The 19,738-nt window shown below is 41.0% G+C and overlaps 1 protein-coding gene across 9 annotated transcripts in view; it reads right to left on the reverse strand.

Moving 5' to 3' along the window:
• The window catches only part of LOC134871152 (zinc finger MIZ domain-containing protein 1-like), a 100,860-nt gene that overhangs the window by 12,278 nt on the left and 68,844 nt on the right, over positions 1-19,738 (reverse strand). For 4 of the 9 annotated variants that reach the window (XM_063893774.1, XM_063893773.1, XM_063893776.1 and 1 more), the window contains exons 4-5: positions 18,823-18,936; positions 15,589-15,694 (exon numbers count right to left, since the gene is read on the reverse strand). In XM_063893774.1, the coding sequence (XP_063749844.1) occupies positions 15,589-15,694; positions 18,823-18,936 (220 nt within the window). Of the gene's footprint in view, positions 1-5,964; positions 6,001-10,018; positions 10,092-15,588; positions 15,695-18,822; positions 18,937-19,738 lie in introns of those variants that run through there. The other 5 variants (XM_063893770.1, XM_063893772.1, XM_063893771.1 and 2 more) reach the window with 3 other exon arrangements.

Here is a 19,738-nt window from a genome sequence, read left to right on the forward strand (position 1 = left end):
TGCTGATAAACAGCCGCAGACAAGCAGCAAAATGACAAAATATGTTAAAGAGTAATAGAGGAAAAACAGCAGAGAGAAAGAAAAACACCAGTGCTGCCACTTAAATAGGAATTACTTTACCCCACCATTAGATAAAGGGCTTATCACCACACTAAATTATCACCTCGGCTGAGCACCAGCCTGTTTAAAGGAGAGGCGCTCTGTCATTGACTCAGAGGATAAACTTCAGGTTTCATATGACAGGAGGAGGAACACCTTACTCCTCAGAGTTTCTCCCTCCTTCACCTAAGCATCTCTCAGGACAGAGCGGATGAACACAAAAGTATTAGTGTTTTTTGTCCTCTCATCCCACAGACGACCCTTTCATACACTCATCTGTGTTCACCCGGAGAAGAGCCAGAAGTGGATACAATAGTTTCAGGTGTAGCTCTTCCAAATCACCACAACTGTTGAATCAAAGTGCCATTTGCTGCTACAGAGAATCTTTTTGCTCTGTTTACATTGCTTTCCCTGGTGACTATGGGTCTCTGTCTTCCATAAGGAGAGGAGCCTATCCTGTTTGCCTTGTGGATAGTCCCAGGAGCCCGGCTGAGTCTGAGCCGTATTGATATTCTGGAGCTCAGCTGTGCGGCCTGATGGTCAGCCACAGTGAAGGGCGGTAAATGCATCTGCTGGGACGAGATGGGTGGTTCAGTGGCAGGGCCCGCAGCTTCCAGCTTCACTCTCCGTCATAAAGCCCCAGGGAGACATGACAAATGACATGGACTGCATCGCTGACAGTTGTTCAATGCTCTTTCCAATGATAATTCTCCCCCACCCCAACTTTCCCCACACATTCAGACAGCAGGAACAGAGATAAACTGTGCTGATTAAATGCCTCCATTTTGCCTCTTTCGGCTCTAGCAAAAGAAAAGGGCCTCAGGATTAAAGGGTCAGTACACCCAAATGACATGGTGCCTTTGGCGTTTAGCGGTTTGTTTGGAGATACCTGTGTCTGCCCTGTTAAAATGGTAGTGAACAGTTTCTTATTTGTTGCTACACAAAAATATATCCATCCAACTGTTGGAAAATGTGGAAAGAAATGCTGTAGGTCTTTCACGAAGAAAGTAATTTTTACCCAAATTAAAGAAGTTTGTTGAACAATCAAAACATGTAACTACACGCTGGGGTAATGGCAGCTATACCACATACTGCAAGAATTGTGACTGGTCAGTTTGAGCTGTTGTGTTCTAAAGTTTTTAAGGCAAAGATAACGAAAAATGCCAAAAGAAAGTCCTATCAGTCATGTATCAGTTGTTCCCAATGTCATTTGTATCACAAATAAGCTGCGACCATAGGATAATTAACACAGCTGTTTATTGTAGCAGTGTACCAGCATCTTCAGGTATCAAAGGTAAGATGCCCATTATCCCCCTACTTCAAATATAAATACATTTGTATATATGCTATCGAAAACATGTTCATTTTTTCAATACTTTGAGCACAACAAATTAAATTCCATTCATGTGTTGTTTTAATGTGAAGGCTTAAATAAAATGAGTGTCTTTTATTGCTGCAACAGCAACCGGTGGGAGAGGATAACCCTACAAACACAACATGATTTTTAAAGGTCGCTCCTTCACTGCCTTCTCCAGAACATTTTCCAATACTTTTTCCCCTCCCTCTTTCCCTCCCTTTACTGGCAGGGGGACATAGTGGAGGCAGCAGGTAAGGCAGATGCCAAGAGCTCTTATGATCCTCACCCCTCCCTCCCCTCCCTCCCTCTCTGGTCTGTATCTAATAGACACCTGCTCCCTTGTCCACCCTGCACTCCCTCCTGGCATTGTCCCACATGGCTCGGACACTAACATCCACACGGACGTACAGCATTATATCCAGTCATCACATCACTCTCACATTATCAGCAGCACTTCCTTACTTATTCCCAAACTAACTATTAAATCGCAGTCCAATTTTTGCAATAAACCTGTTGGAAAGAATCACAGCTCCCAAACGGCTTGTTTAAAGACATTTAGCCAGAAGGGCTGAGAGGAGAACAAAGACCATGAGCAAACTAACAAGAACGGCTCTAGTGGGTTGCACTCTTTAGTTTCTGAGGGAGCTCTATTCACATTCGGTTCCTCCCTCCCTCCTCTCTCTCTGCCCAGAACGGTTTGAATGGACACAAGTCTCCTGCAGGCCAAAGTCAATTAAAATAAGAGAGAGTCTAGGGAGCCCTAGTATCCCTGGTTACTGAAAGCACCTAAGAGGGCCATGCAAAACAGTCATGTTTAGTTTAAGCCAAATCATTTCTCGCTTGTGTAGGCTTCCTGGAACTGTAAAAATCTGGGATTTACCTCATAATGTATGGAAAACCACATGAAAACTGGTTGCTGTGACTTACAGCCGTTGCCAAATTGCCCTGTGTAAAATACCGCTGGATCGTAAATCATCTCCCTCTCACCACTCTGCCACAGTTGCCACAGAGCCATGGATGCCCGCCTGGCAGCAATCGAAACTCTCTTTTGTCTTTTCACAGATGCCACCAATTATTCATCATTGCCAATTTGATAATGAAATGGAAGCGACTCGTCCATCATGCAGTCTTTTGAGGGGCAGGTAGAACAGGTTATGCCCTGTCATCCCATGACAGACCAGAACTGTTACTTGTTCATCTATTGGACGATAAATTTACCGCCTTGAACACATGGTACACATTTTGCCTCACTGGTCCGCCTCTCAACTCAGCGGCAAGGAAGCGAGTGTGAACTGCATGTCGTAAAAACAAGTCTGTAAACTGACTTCATTAGCTCAGTTACTACGATCTTGAAGTTGGTTGAGGCATTTCGTGACATAATTCAGGGTGAGTGATGTTTTCAGAAAGCCGATGAAGTGGGAAGGATGTGTGAAGTGGGAACATGTAAATGTCATGGCTGCCATGTGGTCTCAAAATGTGGCATATTCCCTGAGGTACTTTAAATACGCAGTCAAGGAGCTATCTCATTAAGTGAAAATGTGCTGAAAAACAAATTAAAAAAGATTACAATGGCAGTGAGTGTGTAGCAGTGGGAAAGTGTGAGAAGCAGCTACATGTTGTGGATTGAAAGCATTAGTGCTAACAGTTATAAAACAGTCTGTCTATATAGGCCACACACCCGCCTCCTGTCTGCACCTCATCTTTGTCTGCTGCTTTTTTACTCCTTGTATTATTTCCTCTGCCGCTCTCTCTCTGGGAAGTCAGGGATGTTGGAGTCTTGTCAATGAGTACTTAGGCCCGCTGCCTCATGGGGAGCCAGACATGCTGGCTAGGTTTTATGGCCCATTTCAGAGCTGCCCCGGCTTAAATACAGCCTCCTGCTGGCCACATGGCCACAATGTCGTGCCATGTCCATCCTGCAAGGATAACTTGGGGGGGGGGGGGCGGGACACTTGGACTTGTGCCAAAAAGGTTTTAGTGAGGACACAAGCATATGTGGCCATGTAGAGGCAACGTGAAGAAAAATAAAATCCTGCTGATAATGGGTTGCTGTTTTTTGACGTTCTGTGTTACTTGTTGCAAAATTAAAAACATTTTAGGACTGCATTCCTGAGAGGATAGAAAAGCTTTGTTCCTCTTAACTTCTCACTTTTGCAATTTTTATATTTATACATCAAGCTTACCACTTTTTGATGCTAATTTCTATCTATATACACACAAAAATGCAGGATTGCTTTTTAAAAATCTAGAAAAAGGTTATCTGAATTAAACCTGATATCTCATATTCAAGATCCCAAATCATACTGTTGGCATTAACTGAATACCAACATGATGCAATATACGCCACAATACACAGAATGTATGCAGATCTCATTACTCTGACATATTTTGGTCATGGTTATTCAGGAACCAAACTGCGCCAAAGCAGGCCAATGTTTTAAAAGATAATCTCTCTTGGCACAAGCAACACATCTCTTCATTAAAAACAGGGCATGCTGTCTATGGTCTCTGTGAAGCAGGGAGGTGGAAATCCATAGTGTTTTACCCCCTGGTGAGAATTAAGTCTTGGTGCATTAAAGCCAAACATCTCACCCGACCAACATTCAATCTTCAATCTGTTATTGTATGTCGCGCCATGCCACCATAAGCTGATTGGGAGCAAAACCCCATCCAAACCTACATCTTTATGTCTTAATTCAGGACCACAAGTCTGCCAACTATGTAATAAAGTGTCTGAGGTCAAGTTTCCTCAAAGAACCACAGCAGTGGTTTTGTATGTTTTAGCACATTTACTTAAGGCTCGTGTAGTATACTTAACACTACCATTTAGTAAAGCATGCCATTGTGTGTTGACATATATTTTCCTACCATTTCATGCCTTTATTTAACTTTGGTTGTGCAAAACATAACAATCACAAATATGTGGAATGGAAATGCATTTTTAATTGAAAAGTAGGGACTGCATTACCATGTAGTGATCCACTTGAAGCAGAGTTGATGTTTTGTTCTTTTGTCTATTTTTAAACTTGTACTCATGTTGTTGTTTTCTTGTTTTAAGTAGCTTTGCAAGAAGTTTTTACAAGTTCTATAAAACTACACTTAATGTGGTTCATTAAAATACATTCTTAAAATAAAATATAATACATGTATATCTATTAAGGAGCCCACATTTGTAAAAGTAGGGAAAGGCATCTTTATTGACTAGTAAAAGATGAAGAGAAATTGTCACAACATGTTTCTAATTGATGACCCTATCACCTGACCACGCTGAGGGTCCAGCCACCAGCACAGAGTGTGTTTTTACCATGCTCTTCTGCACCAGATTATTAGATGAGCAGACCTGCAAAGAAGCTGCTTACAGGAGCCAGACTGTTTCCCCGAGCAACAGGCTGCTATTAACCAAGGCCCAGCCTTAAGCCCTCGTCTACAATGATACTAATTAGGCATGGAGCAGATGTGCCCGGACTAGTGCCCACCTCGGGGTTCTGGGCAGGACCGGCAGTGTCACGGCGGCATACGCTGGTGGCTGATTCACCTGCAACCTTTTCTCAGTAGGCCTGGGGTCAAAGCCTCCCTTCAGAGGTACAGTAGGAGCAGACACTGGAGGAGCCTGGGTCGGGTCCCGGCACCCCTCTAGCCTCATTAGAGGCGTCCATATGTGCAACAGCGCGGTATTTGAATAAAAAGCCTAAGTGTGATAAACTCTCAGGCCAAACAAAAATAATGAAACTATATCCATTTTAGGCTAACCAAGATTCATCTTATGCTATTTTTTTTGTTCACACAGTATGTATGACTCATATGAATTAGGAAATGACATTTTGTGGAGAAAGTGATTTTTTCTATATTTTGCCGTATTCATCTCATTACTTTAAACTGAATTCCTATATTTCTACGATGTTTTATTCATCTTCAAATCTATTTTATACAGCAGATAATGCATTTCATATTGCAGATGTCTTCTTTTTAAATGATTTTTATTCTATTTGATTCATACATTTGATTAATTTTCTGTTATTTTGTATACATATACAAATAATATTAAAATATACATTAAATACAAATAGTATAATTTCATTTTGCACTTTATTCAGACTATGTAAGCTGATGTTCATATCTCTTATTAACACAATAACTCAGAAGTCTGTAGGCGGGGGGGGTGGGGGTGAATAATTAACATAGAAATCACCAAGAAGAACAAAGCATAAACTTATATTTTTAATGGCTGCCGAGAACAGCCAAGAACAAAACCAACGTGTGAACTGTGACGCAGGCAAGATGATAAAACTACATGTGTGACATGCTTCATACTGGAAAACTCCGACAGACAACACAACAGCAGCCATGGAGCTTTTTCTAAATGACCAACCAAAAAAAAAGCACATCTGATGTCATTCCATGTACAGTATGTCGACACGCGCTAGTGTGAGGACATACTGTAAGGACTGTGATGAGGATGGTTGTTTGGATTCAGCCAATGAGTTTCCTGTGCGACACACAGCAAGTACCTGAGTCAGACTGACACCTCCTGCAGCAGTTGGTTTCTGTAGGGTTCAAATTTTACATTTTACTGTACTTTACAAACATGTCTAAGATATTCACTTAATGACAAACATTTGATAATGAGTTGCTCGCAAATCCAGACACAACCTATGAGAGATATATCAGGTCATAACGTCACACACTGTTTAAAAACCTATAGGAAAAGGAGAGAAAGATTGAAAATACTATACTTCAAATGAGCAAAACTGTGGATATAGCGGAATTGAAAAAACACTTTGAATAGATAATACTGTGTTGTGGTACAATATTACAATATTATTAGGTGACATCACATATCTGCTACAAACACAACAAGAATGATGTTATGTTTTGGGCTTGGCTAGCCTATTTGTCTGTCAGCAGGATTATGGAAGAAACTACCAGTCTGATTTGAATGAGGCTTAGGAGAAGGGTGTAGCATGAGCAAACTAGGAACCCATCAAATTGTTCAGTGCGGCAAATCACAGGCAGATGAAAAAAAGATGTTTCACTTTGGCTCAAATTGAATTATAGGGCACTTGTGCTGCATCCACTTGGTGTCAAAAATAATTGTGAAAATGAGTTCCAAATGGTTAAACTCAGATGAATGTCCCCTCAAGTTGAAACAACAACTTGTCAATAGCTAACGAGTCTTTTTTTTAATTGTCACAACAGACTTGAAGCTCATGAACACAACGAGGGCTGAAGAACAACTTCCCAACTCGGGAAATTGGAATATCCCAGGAGCCATTGGCCTTGTTGTTTTTTCCATGTGCCATTTTAGATAATTTTTGTTCCCTTGGTAATACATTTAATCACCATATGATATTTGCTAAATAATGAGCTTACTCTTCCCAGTTACTATTGATTGAACCCATAGCTTTTTATCCAAGCTGTGCAATTTTCCATCAAAACGTTATGATAGGCAATAATGTGTGAGCTTTGTTTGCGTGTGCAGATGTGGAAGACGAATTATTGAAATCTCGGCTCTACAGCTATAGAGGTCGATAAAGGTCATAGATTACTTAATGCCTCTTTAATGGGGAGCTTTAACATCGTCCAATAGCGTTATTTGTAATCTCTTATTACTGTCTCAGCATTATTTTCTGGTTCGTCTCCAGTTAAAGATCTCTGTTATCTGACCTCTCAAAGTATCTTTTCACTGCTTTCTTAACCACACATAAAGGATTGTGTGAAGGCCTTTTCTCCCTTTCTGCAGAAGGTAGCTCACTGCTGTAGATAGAGATCAAGTTAAGTATTTGCACTGTTCTGCACTCTGATGCCTGATCCACACCAAATGTAGGATGACTTTGCACCTATGCGATTGATCATAAATTAAGATCAAATAACACCCCACCACTGAAGTCTGCTTCTGGATGCTGTTGTTTGTTCTTTAAAGGACTTACAGTGAGAATAACAAGTAGGCGGATGCGCTTGTGTTCCCCTTTGATGTGAGCATGAAACTCCACCTACGCTTACACAGAGGTATTTCAATGCAATTTTCAAAAAATTATTTTCAGAGATCACATAACACTGACTCAGATTTTTGTGTCAAATTTTGAATGACAAATATATGCCTACAAAGTACGCTGTAATTCTTCTTTTCACTATGTAGAGTTTGTGGACGTGAAAAATATCATTATTCATGATCCATATTACGGATTTGCTGGTTGTATTGCTTGTCATCACAATATATGTAGTAGATATTTGAACAAACTGCATCTTGTGAACATTTCTCATAGCTGGAATTTCAGTCATAAAAGAACTCCCACACGTAAAAAAAACAACAACAAAAAGCTGCCATGAACTTCAAGTACACAAAAAGTTATTAACGGCTACAGTATACTGATTGATGTCCTTTTTATTTGGGACTAATAGAAAAAACTCCAAAGAAAAAGGTCAGTGCAATTCCTCAACCTAGATAAAAGAACATCTCCAATACAGAGAAGAGATTCATCAAAGCTGACAAAACAACTGTAATAAATAGTTAGAAGTGTGGAGTGCTGTACAGCTAGACAGACTTGTCTTTACAAACACCGCCTGTTGCAAAACCTCTCCTGTCTTAGCATGTTGGCAGCCGTCCTACTCACACATATTAAGGGTAAAACATAATTGAATAATTGCCCAAACCAGGACTTTAGTGTACAGTTAAACAAAACCCTTCTTAGTGGATAAGATAGATGGAACAATAACAAAACATCAAGCCAGAAAAATTCTCAAGTGAAGCCAACAGGATTGAAAAAAAACCCCGACACAAGCTGACTTTCTCTCTTGATAGGAACTCATTTCTTAAAGGAAGACTCCGCGCAAAATCTAGTAGCTTGATCCTTTAGTCACAGCAATGTTTGTTTGTCAGTAAAGAATATAACAGAGAACTACTAAAAAAATCACTCCCAATGATACTTCTGACTATTTCGAGCTACGAGGAGGCAAGCGAGTGAAAAATAAGTAGTTTACACATACGTGCAGGCAAGTGTTTAACCTTGTTTTGATACCACTTTCCTTCATTTAAGTCCATTGTACCTGCTGTGAATAAAAGGGCAATATATAAACCTTTCAAAACCATCTTTCAAGCAAACAGACCGTAGCACAGAAAGACAAACAGGTATTTCTTTGATTGACACATAAACAAACAGGTGCATTAGCATCTGTATGCAGTGTAATCTCTGAAAACTAAAACCTGTTGCTCCTTTTGAAAAACTCAGTGCACCATACACGATCGAACCATGAGAAACACTGACCTGAAACCAGTGAATTACTACATAGGGAGAAAATCAGTGTGTTTTTCTGCAGTGAGTCGGGCTGCTTGTGCTGTGTGGCACAGAGGGGAGTGGGTGTGATAAACTGCCAAGAGTCTCGCGGAAAACGCCGCCTCAAGTAGGTCAGTGCAACTCAGAGATAATCAAAGCCATTTTGACCCCTTCTGTGTGAGCTGTAAGTGGGTCAAATGCAGCAGTCAGCTGTTGCAACTCTATCATGCGGGGCGCGGCGAGGCACTCGTCATACTGTCAGACCCCATTCCGTTAGTTTAAGACGTGGCAGGGTGCCACGCAGCACCCACCAAAGCAGGAATCAGCCCTCTATGTGCCTCCCCCAGGGGTGAAATAATGTGAAGTTACCCTTAGCAGCAGTAGCAGATCCACCTTTTCCTCTTGTCAGTGAAAACCCCCCTGCAAACACAACCCTCTTTAACTGTTGTCTCCTCCTTTTGACAGCTCGCAGTTCTGTCCTATTCAGAGCAGCAAAAAGTCCCCCTCCCCTCCATGTCTGAAATGCCACCCGCATTTCAACCAGACTAACTCCAGCAATGTCCCTGCTTATTTCTCACTCTTCGCTGCACAGAGAAAAAGGGGGAACTCATGTGTCTAGAAACACTTCTGAGCACAAATCTGCAACAGCAGAACAAAGGCGATACAGGGCAGACTTAATCTCTGCACTACTGCAGCCAGCAGCTATTTTAAAGCTCTTTCTCTGTGTGTCTCTCTCTCTATCCCTCGCACCTTCCTCTCCTCTCTCTAACATTCTTCCCCTCCCTCCCCTTTTCCCCCACGTTTCCCTCAGTGTCTCAGGGCAGCAGCTCCTCTCTGTTTTCCTCTCCTCTCTCCCTGCGTGTCCAGTGACTGACTGCACAATACACATCAATTATTCATGGCTGCTCTCTCCGTTTCACAGGCAAAACCAATCACAGATGGAGTCATTGCTAATGGGCTCCTGCTGTACTTGCCACCGGCTTCTTTGCACTCAAGCAACAAATACCCCAGAGACAATGAGAGGGAAAACAGGGATAAGCTTTAAAAAAAAAAAGAAAGGAGGAAACTTCATACAGCACGAGAAACAGAGGAGGACACCCAGTGTGGTCAGAGAAGAAGAAAGGTACTTATCGTCACAAATAATCTAGCAAAATTAGGAGCCGGCTTCTGCAGCAGTGAAGGGTTAAAGACAGAGAGGGGGGTGGGGGGTGAGGGGGAGACACAGGGGGAGAGAAGGGGGGGGGCAGAGGGTAAGAGAGAGAGAGAGAGAACCAAATGCTTATCTCCTCACCTCGGATGTATGCAGCAGTTATTGATGTATCTTCTTTTTCTGTCTAGTGATCCATTGCTTGCTCTCCCAATACACACATCACACAGAAGCAGCCACAGCCACTTCGCCAGAAGGGAGAGAGGGAGGGGAGGGAGGGAGTGCAGGGGAGGGGAGGAGGGAGGGAGGAGAGGAGAGGGAAAAAAATGCAGGCAGCTCACATTTCAAACCTGCAAAGGGGGGTGGTGCCTAATGTGCTAGACAGCCTGTATCTTGGCCCTCGTCCAGAGCAACGAGTAAAAGAAGCTTCAATCTATTCATTTAAAGCAACATTTGTTACGAGGGGAGATGCAGTGCAATTCCCGCCAAATATTGGTGATAGAAACTGTTTAGGTGGGTACATTGAGCAGCGATTTCAAACCTTGTCTTTGCATACAGTCGAGTTGATCCATCAAACTAGTCATTGTAATTAAGGGGCATGGAGGAAAAGGGAGGAGGGGGGAGGAATTTGGGTATTGTGGCTTCTTGATGCGCAAAGGGTTGGAATCAGAGAGGGAGGGGCCAATTAGACAACATTTGTCTTTCAGCACACATGAGCCACAGTAAGCTTGTGGATAAATAATTACACACACATAAAACATGCAAACTGTGGGTAGACACAACACCCGAGGCAATCACAAGCATCCTTTTCCATGTGCAAATAAAAATACTCGCACACACACCAGTGAAAGCATTCAGATGTCAACTGATATGCGGCTAATATACTAAAAATGTGCATTTAATTAGAGACGCAACCTGCTATGTTAATTCATTCTAATATGCAAACATCTGACTTTGTTGCACTTTAAATTACAAGATGTTTCCAATCGCCTCCTGCTGCTGCTGACATATTAACAGCGACGACAGAGAAGGACGTACGAGCTCTAAAGCTCTTATCTCCTGTCCGTATTTGCTCTCCTGGTATTTACTATCAGCTAAGTGCCCGGCAGGTGACTTACTGCCCTGAACTCCTACTGCAAGTCAACACATCCATCATAGCTGGAACACTTCACATACAGTGATCATACAGTGTAAAACACACTGATGGTCCGAAGTGGACACAGTGGAGATTTATAGCTTCCCTGACACTCCTATCATAAATAATGATCCTTTAACGTTGTAAACTCTGACACGGGTCTGTCTTCATAAACTGGGGCAGCCAAGCTTTTTCCAATCCATGCAACTGTTTTACTAATACCAAGGGAGACGACTTAAGTTTCCAAAGTTTCATTATTGCACGGAAGTTTGTAGAAATGTGAATTACGTGATGCAGAATACAGCTTAAAGCATTGTTATGTTTAATGTAAATGTGAACCAAATACTTAGCTATATAACGTTTACAGTATATATATTCCTTTAAAAAGTTTATTTAGAAAAAACAATTTAAGCTCAAAAGGTAGAAAAGAAAGAAAACCATATCATAATATTAATCTAAGATGGATAAAGAGATAACATTAAGCATGAGTGAATCATCAATATAGTTTTTCAGATTCAGAAAATCTGCTTTTGTGTTGGTCTTCTTCTTGTAGATGAAGCACAGACCTACAATGATTTCAATATTCTTTGACTAAAATAATAGCAGACACCACTTAATAAACCACAACAGCCTCATCACCTTCTAAAGTAAGGCTGCCTAACTTGGAAAGTAGAGTCTGAAATATGCGTTTAAATCTCATTAACTAAAGGTTGTCTATTTCTCAACAGCTGCTGACAGTCAAACTCGACCACCAACATTGTGTTATTCTATATTTAGGAACAGCCACAAACTATATGTTGGCGCACACTGGGTGGAGAGAAGGACAGAAAGTACAAAAAAAAAAAAACTTTCGGTGTGGGAATCTCTGGGAAGAGAAATTACAGCCCTTCATCCCTGTGCTTCTCCAAAGCTAAATGACAACACGTCTGACCAATAAGTCTTTAGCACCACTTTACTGGAGAGACGATGTCTGATCAGCACCTCAAAATACAGTTTAAAGGAAATATACGTTAGATTTAAACTTGAACAAACTTAAGAATACAACCATTGCAAGTTTGAAAGTATAAAAACATTCATCTTAAAGTTCTTTTTTGTATTAGTGAGAATTTGTGCAACTTTTCTGTCTTTAGAATTTCCATACTTAAATTTGAAATGAAATTAATAGCAGGACTAATTCCTTTTCTTGATTTGAATCATCTTAATTCTTTGTTTAAAACTCTGATTGATTTTACCAAATGGTTTGTGCTTTGTACTTTCTATTTAACTACTTGGTTGTAACTCGGTTTCTCCATACTGTAATTCTACTCCATCGCCCTCAATCTCCTCTGCACATACAGCACCTGTGGCATGTCTGCATATTTTAAAGCCCTCTGGAGACAAACTTCAAATTTTACCCATATAGGTAAAACTGACTTCACTTTGCCAGCTGTCATGTTTTTTTTTCCTAGAAAGATTCTTCGATTTCTAATCTGAGAAACAGTTGGTCACACTGCCTAATGTTGATCTATGACTGCGTGCATACAAAACATCCCTTCCTTATCGCCCGCTGTAAATACACCCACAATCCAACCAACAAGAAAAGATGAAACAAAGGATAAAAACTGTGCTGCTGAGATGGGTTTTTTATCATCGTGCTGACACTGTTAACTACAACCCACAATGTCTTTTGATCAAACTTGAAAACAGTCTTGCATGTGTAAAACAAGTGTGGAAACAAACCGTGCTGACAGAGCGAGAGCCGAAGCCCAACTAATTATCTGCTGAATAGCTGGTTTACCAGGCATTTGTTACACCAGAGAATGAAGAGAAAAACTTGGGACTGGTCTCCCTCTCTTATAAGTTGGTGCCTCCTTTCACTCTTTAGAGCCGAGGAATTCCAAGAGCTTGCTGAGGCGCAAACGATTGGGAATGTGCCACTCTGACCCTCTTGGAGGAAAAACCGTGATAAGGCGTTTTGTCTGCGCTCTCTAACCAGACTGAACCATCCTGCGGGAGGGGTGTGACACAGTTGAGAGATGCCTTTAGAGGGCTTGAAATGTACCCTGTGACGGAGAGGGAGAGAGTAGAGGCCCTGATGAGTTGATCCACACTGAACAAGTGATCTCTGTGCTTTGATGTGGCTACGGCTCTACGTGCGTGGCTTTGCCCTGCGGTAAGACAGTCCAAGTAATCACAGATTAATAGAGCAGGCTAATCTCATTCACAAAGAGGTCACTACTAGCCGACAGTCGCCCCTCCCCCAGCTCTGCCCGAGCATTGTGAGCCGCCTGCAAAAAGGCAGAGGACCACAACTGAGTACATCTCTTAAAGACTACACGTTTAATTAAATCACACTCTTAGTATAGTCAACATCTAAACTGCTCACTTCAATAAGAGTTTATAATGAAATTTTCTTCAGGCAAGGAAATACCACTGTTGTCATTAGGATTGAGGTCTATTTTTGCCTTTTAAGCTTTTTCTTACAATGAAATTAATGATATCATGTCTCTAAGGTGTCGGTCAAAAACTATTTGTCAAGCTACAACCTGTTTCCGCTCTAAGTCGACTGTGAACATTGATTTTCTACTGCTGAAATCAGCTCTGCCCTCCCTACAGCCCAATTTCCCCTTCAATTTTCTCCCATGTTCAAGAGAGGAATTTAGATGACATAACAGAAATGTAATAGCTCCACCATGTCAGAGCCAAGACAAGTTAGGCCTGGTTAAAATGGGACACCAAATCTGATTTACTTATTAGCGCTCAGCCATTGACCCGACGTCCTTTGTGGCAGACAGCCCCTCTCGTAATTACCAGAGATCTAGCCCCCTCCCCACCCACTTTGGACATAGATTTTCAGAGCAGATTACCAGATGCACAATGTCACTGGGCAGACCTGTGGACATAAGAGTGAAGATTTGGCTTTAAATGCACCTTTTAAAAAAAACTTTTTTCCTTTCCTTGCACTATACAAGCACTTTTGTTAGCATAGATAAAGAATAAACATAAGGTGGAACCATTTCAAGCTGGCTGTATCCAGAACAATAAAAAAGAATGCTATGCAACAAATGGCTCAGCGTATTGATGACTGAGCTGAGAATTTAAACAAAACAAAACTTGGATCACATCCAGTAAAAGGTTCAGATGTGGTCAAATTAATTATCACTCAATGAACATCATGAATGAGACGCTGAATTCACTTTAACGTCCTATCTACAGCCTCTCAGATTCGTTCTGAACGGCAGACACTAACTCTTCTGTCTCTGATGTTGGACGGCTGACCTGCTGCAGCCATCCTGGCCCCGTCATGTGACTCCCTGCCTTCCCTCGTCACTGGGCAACGGCCCCGCAGGATGTTTCGAAGTGGGTCCTGCCCCTGGGGCCCTGTGGGAGTATTGTTTAAGAGCCATCTCCCTTGGCTGCCGGAGAGGACTTTCTCTCCGCCTTAACAACCTCCTCGACTGGGGCCTCCACTCTAAAGAGCTTCTGGAGAATGTCTCCTCAGAGTCTTTTCATTGACTCTTTTCTTACAGGCCTCTAAAAATATTCATGCATATACAGGTACATAATTGTCCATGAAATCCACTTTGGGATGCTGCCTAGACTGGAGTAGTTGCCGGTTTTCCAAATGACTACTGTAGCAGAAAATTATTCAGAAAGAGAATCAATTGGCAATCTTGTCTAAGCCCATAAAGTAGGGCCTGAGATTTGATTTAGCATTAATTAGAATGAAAACATTTGGAATTGTAAATTAATTGCGAGCAGAGAATGATTCCCATCTTGAGACCGACATAGGAGTGGCATTGCAGGATTTTAAGCTTCATATTACCACTTATGAAAGCTTGGACGCCATAAATCAGAAAAGGCAAACGCAAGTGAAAATTCAAACAATATGTGGCTCTGACTTTCATGTCCTACTCCACTTAAGGCGGCTCAGCGCAGAGGCCGTGCTTTCCTCATAACCTAAGACAGGTGGAAACCACAAATCAAAAACTGTAAAGGAGAACAAAATATTCCGGTTATCTTCCAAGCTGCTGACAGCCGATACATCTTCATCCCCTTCGTGCTTCAGCATGCTTTTTTCGCCAGCTTGATAACATTTAGCAGTGTACATCTGTCCCAATAATCCATCACTGTACCGAGATGACGGTGCTGTGTGAAAACAGGAACTCATGGTCACTGATAAAGTAGTTTTGTCACCTGTGACAAATTGAGTATTCTGCTGTACACACTTTGTCTTAAAACTCAAGAGAAGCAACCAAATCGAGATGTAGTTTATGTTGGGAACATGTGTGGAGGTGAGTTCGGACATGGAGAAGTCAAAGTTTATAGATATAAGAGGGCAAAGGAAAAGGTGTTTTGCATTACTATGTTTGTAAAAAAGGTATCATGTACAGAGCTTGAAATAATCTACCATCATCAGACCATTTAAAATTCTTGTACGGCTGTTTAACAGTACAGTGCTTTTTCTGCAGGATCCTAAACTAGTGGAGATGGGTGGATACTATGAATTCTGCCAAGAATGCAGGCAGGAACTTTGAGCTCAAAAAGGCCAGCATGGCCAGATGGCCTGAGACGGCGGTTGAGAAAACTCTGTGCTTACCTGCTGATTTTGGAGTGAACTTGTCCCTGTTGGCAGCGCACACGGCCAGGAGCCGGTAGCCTAGGTCCAAGTCGTAGCCTTGCTGTGCTGCTACACGGCTGACCACCTGAATACAACAACAGCATGCAGTCAGCACAAAGTCTTATGTTACATTCTATTATGATGTGAGGTTTATTTGTATCCTCCTATACTTTTCCTAGAAAGAAGGTCAGAAAAATCCTAATTCAACCATCAGCTAAACAGCAGAGACTTGTAGAAAGAGCTGAAAAATACCATTGTTCTTTTAGGAAGCACTAATCCTTTAAAGTTGGGATTCAAAATTCAGAACCAAAAATGTTTACCATATTTAATGTTTGCATTTAAATACAAGATGAAGACCATCGCGGAATAACTGTGCCTTACTTATTAACTTGAATGGAAGTTATTTTTCAGAACATAAGAGAACTCCAGGGTCCACACCCACAGCTTCCTTTTATCTCATGGCTGAATTTGATTTTTTACTAATTTTTTTGAAATTGGTATTAAATCCAGATTTCATAGATACATCATAGCATCTATATATTACTTTTTCAAACACCATAATAGTGGTACAACTCATCAAAGGACCTGACATTTTGTCCTGACACCCTGAATGTTATATAGGAGTGAAGTTCGGCAGCATCAAAGATCCAGTTCAACCTATAGGATAAAGTCATGGCAAGTTTATCATTTCCATATGAGTTGGTGGACGACATGTGGTGCTGCGATGCCCACTGTGAGGAAACATTAAGAGAAACATCACATGCCACAGGAGGTGATGTAAATTACCCTTATGTGGCACATGTTGCTTTGATTTACCATTGCCATTATCAGCTCAAAGAGACCTGCTCAAGACGTTTAAACCTTTAGGACATACTGAGGCCTGTTTGGACCAACATGCCTCACTACAGACGGATTCCTCTCCCTGCCTGGTTTTCATAGTCGCAATCCCAAGTTCAAGACAAGCCCCGAGGTAGCACAGCTGAACACTGCTCCCTGCACCATATCATTATCTCCTGTAAGTATAGTCTTGACGTGACACCAAAACAGAGTATGTATATCTGGCCTTTATTTATAGGAATCCCCCATTAAGAAGAAGATATACGAGTATAGGCTGTCTAATTAGAATCTAAACTTGCGAGGGACATTTTGCTAAATGGTAATTCTAGTGTAAGAAGTTACAATAAGTGGTTCTAATTTCAGGACTTTAATTGTACACAGTCAGTTGAGCTGTGGTGTTGGATTGCCTTACAGAAGTCACTCAGACGTTATACTGTACACTCTGTGGAACTTTCACAAAAAAAAACAACTTTATTCTTGTGTTGTTATGTCTTAGAAATTGGGAACTAAACACACACATTACAAAAAAGTCATTCATACTTGTTTTTAACGTTGGTTCTGTTTCGAAATATCCTGACTTTAAGGGTATTGTCAAGAAGTGTCACCATTATAAGTCATTATTTGCTTTCCCCATTAGCAGACTTTGTGTGGCACAAAACCACATTTTCTTGATTACACAATATTAAGATATTCATAGAGGATGATTGTTTTGGCTGTGTAACCACCTGTCTGAGATAACCAAATGCCAATGTTAAGGCAACAGTGACAAACACACAGACGGGATGAAGTGTTTACCATTACAGTCAATTTTTTATTGTAATTTTACAATAACATCAGATTCCAGTGTGGTTCACGCTCAGGTCTATACAAGCCGTAAACTAAAAGGAAAAGCCTTGAGATTTTCACGGCAGGAAACAAATTGAATTGGCGAAATGGAGGGAAAGGCACCTGCTGCTGCACATTAAAGCAGAAACACAAACACTCACTTGAATGGAGGGATATGTCAGAGTGGTTTCATAGTGGTGCTCAAGTACAAATCTCTCGGGTTCCTTGGCTTGCAGTAGCCATGCTTGCTCGAAGGGGTTACTAATTGAACCCAATAGGAGTTATACGTATCTCTTATCTACTGCTGGAGGCATTATGGAAATAAGCGAGTTAAAGCACAGAATGGCCAAAGGTGACAGGTGAGTGACAAATCCTCAGTCCGTCCATTGTTCTGCCTAAATATCTGTTCAGTATCTCTCAAACCAAAATATCAATAGGACACACTGTCATCTCTTCATTTGGTGCGTCTCTTCATTTGGTAACAATTCAGAAGAGGTTATTCAAGAGATAATGGTAGTTTATTTGTTTGTAAAGACAACAGCTAAAGTCATCTTTGATTCAATACAGTTACAATGGATTCCAATGAAGACTAAGAGCCATGATGAAAAAAGAAAAGAAAAGCACCATCCACTATAGATACATTAACAAACACTTATCAGCCTATACATTAGACGGGCACAACCCTTTATCTTTGTTGTTGGCACTCGCTTAAGATAACGCAGTGTTTAATACGTTTAAAATACTATTTTACTAAAAACATGAAAATATGGCTAAATAGACAGCCTCCATTTGTTGCTACAGCAGTCTTTTTGTTTGCACATAAATAGCTAGCATTTTCCTAACATTGGTTGGCAGCTGCGTACTGAATTGGGAACGGTTTGAAAGTTATATTTGCTCATTGTAATCCATTTTACTTGCTGTAAATCGAAGCTGATCGCCTCAACAAAGAATAAGGTGAAAACCTTTGTAGCCCTTTTTTAAGCCTGCAGTGGATAAATGATACAAACATGAGACTGACTCTTCAGGCTTCAAGTTAATGTTTATATGTGTAAACAGTTAAGTGTATGATTGTGTCTGACTAAAACAAAATACTCTGATGCATTTTAGTCAAACTCATTCTTTGTTTACAGTATACATCTCAAAGCAGTCAAGTCATTTTCAACTGCCACGGGATACTAATTATTCAATTAATCAAAAGCCCCTAAGCATTTAAGTAAGGGAATTAAGGGCTTTGTAACTGTATTTCCCTATAAGCACTGATTGCTTTGTGGTTTGAGGACGATATTGCTCTCCTTTTTCTGCTCCAGTGTGCCAATTTCAAACTGTAACTGAAGTCACTGAAAGGTGACTGAAAACCATTCGTTTTTACGGACTTAAAAACTCTTTATTTTTCAGCGACCTGAGTAAGGATCAGGCAGCTAAACATTAGTTCCCTCGTAACCCAGAGGGAGTAATGGAAGAGGCAATGCAGCATTTGTTTTAGCTGCCTTTTCATTGTCCTTGAACTTTGGAGTACAGTTCTGCAGAGGGTGTTCATGACGCGGGACTCACCGTTAGGCATCCCATCAGGCTTTGCTCAAAGGGGCGCTGGAAGGCTCGGGGGTCACCACACCAGTCCAGCAACTCGGTTGCTGCTGTGTGGAAATTTGCTGGATTTTGTAAGTGCTGGAGAGGAAACAAGGGAAAGTTGGCAATATGTTAGTAAAGTCAAAGGTCACTAAGAAACAGAATACAGATCATTTTTATTTTGAGGAACCCATATATTAATAATTTGGTGGAAGATATTATAAAGTAAAGCAATTCATGAAAAGGCACTGAATACTATTTTAAATATTGGTCCTGGTCTGCCTAAATGAAAGTTATCCCATGGTGATTTATTCATAATATAATCAGGCATAAACTACTCATTAAAATTATTAAATGGATCACTCATCTCCAAGGCATCAATTTCTTTAAACAAATAATAGTTTTAAATGTGGAATAACTAGATATGTATGTAAGTATATGCTAGACAAGAGTTGGAAAAATACATGGATAGTTTTGATAAAGAAAATCTGTTGTCACCAAAACAAGAAACACGTATTGATGCGCATGGCTGAAGGGGTATATCCCCATTATACTCATGCCTCCATTTTCCTCTCCCCAGGTTTCTGTAGCACCGCATCACCACTAAGTGCAATAAATCTCCCTGTATGTCTGCATGAATAGCCGAGGAAGCCCTTATTTCTCAAGCCGGCCCTGAGCTGTGCTGTGACTGTATCTGACAACAGGCTCCTTGACCTACAGGTACCCCTTTATGGCTTTCATTCCCCTACTGGAGCCAGCAGCCCACTCACTAAAATCCTGTCGTGTGTCTTGCAGTGAAGCAGCAAAAGAAACTGAAAAATGGACCTCTCTGGGACACGGCAGCAGACTCACTGTTAGTACATTTTTCTGTAAAAGCTTTCAAATCTCAATATGAATCGCT

The sequence above is a fragment of the Eleginops maclovinus genome, chromosome 10 (genome assembly GCF_036324505.1).
Source record: "Eleginops maclovinus isolate JMC-PN-2008 ecotype Puerto Natales chromosome 10, JC_Emac_rtc_rv5, whole genome shotgun sequence".
NCBI lineage: Eukaryota > Metazoa > Chordata > Actinopteri > Perciformes > Eleginopidae > Eleginops > Eleginops maclovinus.